The 9929-nt window shown below is 31.4% G+C and overlaps 1 protein-coding gene across 1 annotated transcript; it reads left to right on the top strand.

Annotated features, from left to right (window-relative positions):
* Positions 1-8517: 8517 nt before the first annotated feature.
* Positions 8518-9649, top strand: LOC134692737 (uncharacterized). The gene is made up of 2 exons (XM_063553244.1): positions 8518-8945; positions 9528-9649. Exons 1-2 carry the CDS (start codon positions 8585-8587, stop codon positions 9569-9571), a joined length of 405 nt encoding a protein of 134 aa, XP_063409314.1. The 5' UTR covers positions 8518-8584; the 3' UTR covers positions 9572-9649.
* The last annotated feature ends 280 nt before the right edge of the window (positions 9650-9929 follow it).

The raw sequence follows: 9929 nt of genomic DNA, 5'->3' as shown, positions 1-9929 counted from the left end.
GATATCGGATATGTTCCTTACGTCGTAACTACAATCACCTTCCCTTTCATGAATTTGACCTACCGAATTAGACTATTTGCCGGATTTGTAATCACATAAGCAACACGACGGGTGCCGCATGTGGAGCAGGATCTGCTTACCCTTCCGGAGCACCTGAGATCACCCCTAGTTTTTGGTGGGGTTCGTATTGTTTATTCTTTAGTTTTCTATGTTGTGTCATGTGTACTATTGTTTTTCTGTTTGTCTTTTTCATTTTTAGCCATGGCGTTGTCAGTTTGTTTTAGATTTATGAGTTTGACTGTCCCTTTGGTATCTTCCGTCCCTCTTTTAAACATAGCCTAAAAGTTTTCATTTGTGTTACATGAATGTTGGTCCCTCTTAATTGTTTGTTCATTTTTTTTCCAAAAAGGTAACACATTGCTGACATCCGTGTATATTATCAATACGTAGTACATATTCAGGATCTTCCGAAAAAAATGTACACTTTTCTATTCTGTATAACTGAAGTGTATAAGATTGAAAACTATAATTGACGCCCTCTGTTTTCAATGTATAATGTCTCAATTGAGAGGTTGAAATAACAATAAACCCAAATGTATCTATACTTTCGAATGAGGAAACCTCTTTTTGTGTGTCTCTTCTCTTCCTTCAACAATAATTAATCAGCATGTCTCTGTGTCCTATAAGTACCATTCATACATGTAGTCGCATTTGTCATCCTTGCTTATGATTATTCCGTATTGTTCATTTGGGAGAAAAATAAACAAAAAGGCATCCGAATATTTGACGCAAGTTTTTAGGCAAACTAGATTTCCAGTTTGCGTTTTTCTTTATGCTTTGAACATCCTTTTACTATTAATAAAGTGAATTTGCTATCTGCTATCATTTTTAAGTTACTATCCACGTCGGTCACAGAGTTTTGATATTAATTAGTATTTTAATTTTCACTGTTTACTATCAACGTTAGAGCACCTGAGATCACCCCTAGTTTTTGTTGTGGTTCGTGTTGTTTATTCTTCAGATTTTTATGTTGTGTCATGTGCACTATTATTTGTCTGTTTGTCTTTTTCATTTTAAGTCTTGGCGTTGTCAGTTTATTTTAGATTAATGAGTTTGACTGTCCCCTTGGTATCAGTCGTCCCTCTTTTAGAGAAGTCATGCAAATCTAATCTTGAACTTCATCTAAATATTTCCTAATGTTAGGAACTCGTATTAGAAATTCAAATTTGACGTCATTTTGAGCGTAATGGTAATGGCTAACAAGGCTATGATTTTATGTAATTTATTCGTTTTTGTTCTGTAACTATTCACCACTTCAGTTTAATCATGTATATCTGTTTTATAGTCATTCTATAAAATTAAACTTTTGTATTATTCTTAATAATAAGGATGTTCTTGTAGATAGACTTAGCCATATTAGTCACACCTTTTTGGAACTTTTGGTACTCAGTACTTTTCAGCTTTGTACTTGTTTTGGCTTTCAAACTTTTTTCATCTGGGCGTCGCTGGTTAGTCTTGTGTGGACGTGGCGCGCGTCTGACGTATTGAATTTTAACCAGATTCCTGTTGTTGGCCATTTATTTGTATTGTAGTCCTGTCATATAATATTGTCATTTTAATTTTATAATTAACATTGCCATTTAAAAAAGAGGTTTGGCATGCCACAAGACCAGGTTCAATTCACTATTTTTATTTATAAATGCCCAGTACCTAGTCACGAAAATGGCCATTTTAATATTATAATTCGTTTCTATGAGTGTTAGATTTTAATGTTGTGTTTCTGTTGTGTCGTAGTTCTCTTATATTTGATGTGTATCTCTCAGTTTTAGTTTGTAACTTAATTTACTGGACTGTTTTTTTCTCTATAGATTGATGAATTTATAACATATACTACTGTTCCCTTTAATTATTAAACAGAGATGGTCTTTAAAATATATTAATTACTGCCGTGGATCGACTAGTAAACTGAGAATTGATAGTAAAAAGTTGAGTTATAGTTTATACTAAGTAGTTTATTAAAGAAAACTCAGCCGCAAAAGACATTGTAACAGGAGCATATTATACATAATATGAATTACAACAAAGTTCACAAAACCTACAGGCATGGTTCTTAGCAAAACTCGTCTTTAGAGAGTTAATAAAATCCCTTTCTGATGAGCTGTTTATATTAGAGAACCATTTTTGAAGAAACTGGTACTGGAGACGCTGCGTTACATAATTTTGATATAATTAAAATCAACTTGCCCCGGATTATTGTGTAGTTCACAAAATCCACAGTCATTAAACAATTTTTTTTCATATCTAAACCATTTGAAATCATAACCTTCCTGTTCATACATGTTCCAAAGTAGCTTATACAGTTTACCCGATAGTTTTTTATCATTTGTTACTAGCTTGTGCCAAAACATACCATTTTTAACTAGATCTGCAGTTCAAGTGGAAATGTTTCCAGTTCCCGATACACCATACAATTTAGCGTAGATGAGAGCAAATACACTGTATGTATAGTAATGCATGTTCATAATATAATGATAAACGCTAACACTGATAAAATTAATAGCAAACAAAATAAAATGTGAATTTTGGAGAAAAAAGGAGAAGCCGGGCTAGAAAAACAGTTACCCTGTTCTAAGGTACCTATGACTTTTGGTACATTTACTGAAATTCTCCAGTCATAAAATCTTTTACCAAAATTCATAGGGTAACTAAGTAAGAGAGGGTCTATATAATTTATCAAGGATCGCCGTGGTATGATACGTTTACTGAAAATTGATAGTAAAAATCAATCAACTTTATTCATAGTAATGAATTTTCATAATATACTAAATGTATGTTCATTTTGAAACTAAAAGAAAACAAACAAAAAATGGGGATTATGGAAAAAATGTGAAAAAGTAGAAAGCAACTGTTCTAACCCCAAGAACCTATGACTTTTGATGCCTTTCCTAAAATTATCGAGTCATTAAACAGGTCGAGAACTCTAGAATTCATGACGTCAGAATATATTTGCATAGTATATTTCCCAAACACAAGGACAATATGGCCTTGCACACCTGACCAATCGACTCAATGAACTACAATTTATTGTGGGCTACTACACTACGAGTTTACTTTCAATTGAAAACACGTGGATTTAGTGGAAAAACTGTCTACTTATATAGTGTCTAGGATTCTCAAAATAAATCAGTTTGTTCTGCGAGTATGTTTATCGTAAAATAAGTGAAGAGTGATTGTAATGAGTGATTGTGTTTTCCACTGCTGGTTCGTTGCTGTCTGGTGGATGAATACCTGAAATCAAACTGTCATCATCCAACATATAAATGGCTATATATCGGGTAATACAAACACTTGTTTCATCGCATAGGAACATCTTTTCGTTAATCTGAGCATGGAACGAATACTTACATCACGAACTATAAATTTGAATACAAAAAATTCGGAATTGCACGAAAAATGTGTTGTTATTCAGTAAATAACACGTGTTCTTGATTGATTGTAAACATGGTGTATGTCCATCATGCAATGTTACTCATAAAGTGGATTGATCAAAAACCCAGGTAAAAATAATTGTGTCACTTGTTTATAAACAATAACATGTGCGAGGACATCAGTATGCTAAATCATGCATTTCTATATAAGGTAGAGTTCCCGATCTGTTAAATCTGTTACAAATACTCATCTTACAACTTTTTCATACGTTAACCACACTCTGAACGCCTGCGATTTCGAGGGTGTGTGCTAGATTCAATCTACATAAGGAAATTTCTATATCTAGTGAGGAAAATCTAAGTTGTTTTCCAATTGTTAATTGTGTTTGGGCTTTTTATTTTGCCATCTTATAAAGATCTTCCGGTTAGAATTTCCTTTGACGTTCTGTATTTTTGTATTCTGTTTCGGTAATTATTGCAAGCTTTCAAAGCTCTGTTATTTCCATCAAGGAACTTGCATCTCATAAAACCCAATATATTCTAGTTTTCAAATTTAAACTGTAACAGTTATGTTAACTATCAATTAAAAAAAGATTGGATGTTGTGTTTTTGTTATATTATATAAAGCATGTTTGTTCAGAGTTTTTATTTAGTTTGCATTGCTCTATATTTACATAATTTGGGTTGCTGTATCAAAACTTTTGTCAAGTGAACTAATGATATATGTACGTGTTGCTCATACACAGTTTAATAGATATAAGAAGATTGCAAAAGAGATAACTCGCCATTTAAGTCACAACAGGTAAAATGTAAACCATTTAAGGTAATAAAAAAGAAACACCATTCAACACGTAGACTTGGCATACACTAAAAACCAATCTATTTGACATTACACACAGCAAGTGTATTTGTATAATTTCTATATTTACAATTCACATGCAGCTGTTAGCAAAACAAATTTACAAACGTCATCAGCCATCAAGATATAAATGATATTCTTATAATTAGGTCTTTCCACTTTTCTGTGGAAAGACCTATTGTTTTTCTTCTGATTATTTTTTTTTTCTTCCGCCTAATTTTGTTCTTGCGATAAACATTTGTTTCGCAATATGTCGCTTAGATATTTTGTATATGATATCGAACAGTTTATGCGCTTTTGAAATTTACCCTGCGTAAACGAATACTTTTCTTTGTAGGAGTTATCTCCCCAAACACTGTTTTCCTTGTTATTGCATCTCCTTCGCAACCGTTAAAGATTATGAAGAATTTATTTTACAAAATTGCTCGTTATATTCTTCGCATGATTTGTCCTATTTTGACCGAAGCGATATGACCACTCCATATGAGAGTTATTTCCCCTTATGCATCTGATATAAGTGATATGAATTTCTATCTTATAAACCATAAGTGATAGAGACCTAGGATCTTTTGATTTGAGGTCCTTGGTCCCAAAAAATGAAAATTAGGTCAAGGTCAAAGGTCAAGGTCATATTCTAATATTTGAATTTGGCTTATTTTCACTTATATCCAAAGACTGTATAAGATATCAACAAATTATTTTTACTAAATTGTTAGTTGCGACATGTCATAAGATGTAAATTTTGATTGCAAGCGTACGTTGAATGTAAAAGGGAGTTTTCTCCCCTCTTGTATTTAAAAATACGCGTTTGGTGATATAACTCATTAACTAAATATAATTAAGGCCTATGGTCTTTTGATTTGAGGTCCTTGGTTTATGACCTTGAAATTGATCTCAAGGTCATAGCTTAATTTGACGTTCTAGATTTTGACCTTTGCTTTTATTCTATATGTATACATGATAAAGATATACAACTTTTAGAAAAAGGTATCAAACCATTTAACCTTGAAAAAAACAACCGGAAGTGACTTTTTGTAAACCGGAAGTAGCTATTTTTTGTACTTTATTAATATAAAAGTATATAGAACCAGATATTTTTTGAATCAGTGTCAAGTAAATATTCAAATATAATCGGAAGTAACATTTTTCAAACCGGAAGTAACAAATTATCTCCCTTATTTAAAAAAAATGTATGGAAACAATATTTTTTTGGAATCAGCTTACTAGAAGCTATCATTTGACTATTGAAATGGCTTTTTTAAACTTAGTTTCACAACTTTTCATATCAAAATACATTGTTTTGATGGAAAGACCTTCAATTGTTCTCTGAACAATTGGTTTTTAATTAGTTTTCAGTTCCTTCGCCTGTAAATTTAAAACGTATTTGGACCTTAAAACCATCTGGTTTTACAAACTAAAATAATAAAATGTGTTCAACATGTTTCCTCCTGGTACTTAAGACACGTAAAAGACAAGATGCAGAAAAATACCATTTAAATGGGCAACTGATATTTTAATGATTATAAACATTTATGACTTAAAATTCAAGTTATCATGTAGGTTAACAGATTTCTTTCCTGTATTATGCTAATAAATTTGTCATTAAATTTACCAAAAAAAATTTCACAGAGGTTTGGTTTACCATTCGTGTCACCTTCACAAATAATCCATTATGGTCTCGAAACATAAATTCTAGGAGTAAAGGTTTTTATCATCCCAATAACGTGTGAAAGAGGGAGGAAAGATACTAAAGGGACAGGCAAACTCATAAATCGAAAACAAACTAACAACGCCATAGCTAAAAATGAAAAAGACAAACTGACAAAAAGTAGTACAATTGACACAACATAGAAAACTAAAGAATAAACAAGACGAACCCACCAAAAACTAAGGTGATCTCAGGTGCTTCCACAAATGATTTCGGATATGTTCCTTACGTCGTAAATACAATCTCCTTTCCTTTTATGAATTTGACCTACCGAATTAGACTATTTACCAGATTTGTTATCACATAAGCAACACGACGGGTGCCAAATGTGGAGCAGGATCTGCCTACCGTTCCGGAGCATCTGAGATCACCCCTAGTTTTTGGTGGTGTTCGTTTTGTTTATTCTTTAGTTTTCTATGTTGTGTCATGTGTACTATTGTTTGTCTGTTTGTCTTTTTCATTTTTTGCCATGGCGTTGTCAGTTTCTTTTCGATTTCTGAGTTTCACTGTCTTTTAAACAAAGTACATAATATGATTACAACATAGTGTTGACTGAAACCTTAAATTTTTTAACATTATGTCTACTTTCTTTGTTCATATACTATTGCCAAAATGATGTAAGCCTATAAAACTTCCGGAAAAATAGAAGGTTTGGATAGCTTTGAAATCAAGTTTAAAGTAAAATCACTAACATTCTGAATTCCGAGGAATCGTTTAAAAATAAGTCACTTATCAATCAGCATAATTAAAAGTTTAAACAATCAAACGAATGGATAACAACTGGCATATTTCTGCAGGGGTACAGACATTTTCTTAAGTCGAAAATGATGGATTAAAACTGGTTACAATGCTAGATATACTTGTCACTGGTATGCCAGTCACATAAAATTCTATTTTATCTGACAGAATGAAAATTATACGTTTCAGGTCATACGATTTTTACTTTTGATTGTAACCAACAAATATATATTAAGTTTTTGCTCCTAAAATATGCACATTTTCGCAATTTTTACATTACATTTGGTAAATATAATATACCAAGTATCGTTTTGGTATATTGCGAAACAAAGAGAAATTTAAAACAAAGAGAGTGGAAGCAAAAATTCAAACTAAATGTCTTTTTTACATTACACCTTCCATTCACACGCACGAATAAATAATGTGTTATATTCGTTTACTTTAAACACCCACTTTTGATATTTAGGCGTAGAGCTGTCTACAATAACACGTGTATATTTGTGTGATTGATTATCATGTATATTCATTAAATAGTGAAACGTGTTCATCATATCCTGTTAATAGAAAAATTATATTGATAGAAAATTTTATAGTAAATTTCACTTAATAATTAAAGATTCGTCAATGAGTTTGTTTATATTTTGACTGTCCAACTTAAACCATCGATACTGGATGTATAACAAAACGAAAAATGTGCTTGTCATTATAAAATATGAATCAAATATCATATTCATTGATAATACATATGATCATTTGATAATAATGAGACAATACCATGGTAAATACATTGTTTCTTAACGGAAAATGAAGATAAGATAAAAAAAAAAGTACATAATTGAAATTGACAATAACATTTTTTTAGAATAGAGAGTATGACATTTGCCATGCGCCATGAACACATATTCAACATAGGTGCACCTATAAAATAGAAACAACATCCATCCTGTAATAAATGAAAACTTCGGAAGCTGCCATCACGATTTGAATTAATTACCTTCATATGAATGCATTTAATTGATATGTTTGTTGAAATTTGTCCATTTGATAAAAATCAATAACTATTCACGTTGTTTTTACGAACAAACTGTGTGTATTACAAGATGTCATTCCCCTTTGTTATTTATTATGGGTTAATTTAATGGTGGGTCTAACAGGCAAATCATCATAATTAAGGCAAAACTTGTGTTATCCTATCTGTTAAAAGTGTCACTCTCTGGAGGGCACATATATCAAAATTCAAAACACTCTGATAATGCCATGAAAAAAAAATGAAAAAAACGAGGAGAAATAATATACACAACTGAATATTTTCAATTCATTTATCTATTCAATCCTGGTGAAATATGATATATTTATGAATAGTACTGCCACTTATTTATATATCTTAAAGCGGTACCCTATGCCATGACCAAATAAAAGAAAAGACGACGAAGTTGGCTCATACACAACTGATTATCTTCAATTCATATCTATTCAATCCTAGTGAAGTATGGTATATTTTTGAATAGGACTGACACTTATTTATTTACTATGTATGTTAAAGCGGTACCCTTATTTGTTTTGGGAAATAATAAACCCATTCCCATAAACTGAATTTAAGACATGGATTTTGCTATCTATTTTCTTAGATATGACATTTGCTATTTGCTATTTGTGTTTGATGACGTTGTGATTTTAGAATATCAATAAACAATCAAAATGTTAACACGTAGGTGTTGTGAAAGTAAATCGTATAAAAGGACTGATCAGTCAAGTCGGAAACAGTGTAATCCTTAGCTGTCAGATAGAGACGGACACATTTAAACTCAATATTTAAAACAGTTATTTCAACATTAGAACAAAGTTTTTACCATGGGATCAGCATCATCAGTTAGAAGTGACCAATCATACGACAAAATAGTCAACGTATTTCAAGCTATACAACAAAATAAATTCAAAGCTGCAAAGAAAATAATGTCATCAGGGGTAGAAATTGACTGCATTAATTATGTTGGAGCGACACCTTTGATCGAGACATGTCGAAGTCGTCATCGTGCTGCAACAGAATTAGGAAGGAACGAATTCGTTCAATTTTTAATAGAGCTGGGATGTGATGTAAAACGGAATGATATACACGGATGGACAGCTGTTTTGTATGCAGAGGAAAATGGACACGAATCTATTGTCGAAATGCTAGAAACCTGTGAAATAAAGAAGAAAAAAGTAATAAGAGGTAAATATTTATCATGTTTGTCATGCAATATTGTTCGCGGTTCAAAGAAAGCAAATATATTTTACATTCATCTAATTGTTAAGTTTATGTAACTTGTGTTAATTGTTGAACCTCAATTCGTTTTTAACGTCATTAGAAAAATAAAAATGCCACACATATATTAATTTGTATAAGAGCACGAAAAAAGCATATTAATTTTCAGAAGGTACGTATAAATTGGAAGAACCATCGCGATTTCATATTTTTAAATGTATTAAAAAACAAAAACAAACTTTTTTCAACGGCTGAAACAATATTTAGTGTGAAATTGAAACATGTTGGAAGTCCATTGAAAATCTGCAAAAACTGTTTAATCGTAAACTTAATAACAATAGTCATTATATTCTAAACCATATATTCCGACGTTACAGATCATTGAAAGGAATTATAACTTTTAATATGCAGTTGATTACAAAAGGCTTCTAAACTTTTAACCCACTATGCGAAGCAATATAAACAAAACGTGTATAATAGATGTATTTCAGCACTTATACACAAATACGTACTCCGCTAATCTTAATTATTTTTCTTTTCGTGTTTTAGATCAGTTTCCACATGAATTGGAAACTATTTTTGAGGAAGTGTAATGCAGAATGTACAATCAAAACTGTAACAACGAAACCTACTAGTATATAACCAAGATATACTAATCATGCAAAACCCGGTTGTGTAATACAGACGATATTAGGCTTTCAGATCTAGAGTGAGCATAAATGTTCATTATATAATTGCGACTATAGACGTAAACAAAGTTACGTATTTCCACAATACTTATAATGTGAAGGAACTGCAAATGTATTTGCCGAATGGAACTTATTAGTGCAGTCCTTGAGGTTTTATGAGATTTATGCAATATGAACAGCTCTATTTATATTTTTATATTAAAATGATCTGTCATGTATGATGCAATATAATCACTTGTGTTTCATTACTTTCCTATCCTTT

The sequence above is a fragment of the Mytilus trossulus genome, chromosome 12 (genome assembly GCF_036588685.1).
Source record: "Mytilus trossulus isolate FHL-02 chromosome 12, PNRI_Mtr1.1.1.hap1, whole genome shotgun sequence".
In the NCBI taxonomy this organism is placed as follows: domain Eukaryota; kingdom Metazoa; phylum Mollusca; class Bivalvia; order Mytilida; family Mytilidae; genus Mytilus; species Mytilus trossulus.
Note: the sequence above shows the minus strand (reverse complement) of the source record. Positions and strands in the feature narration are given on the sequence as shown.

What these genes read in the sequence shown, in the direction of transcription:
- LOC134692737 (XM_063553244.1), top strand. Translation starts at nt 8,585, where the DNA reads ATGGGATCAGCATCATCAGTTAGAAGTGACCAATCATACGACAAAATA. An exon ending in GAAGAAAAAAGTAATAAGAG is followed by an intron (nt 8,946 to 9,527) that starts GTAAATATTTAT and finishes TTCGTGTTTTAG; the next exon opens with ATCAGTTTCCACATGAATTG.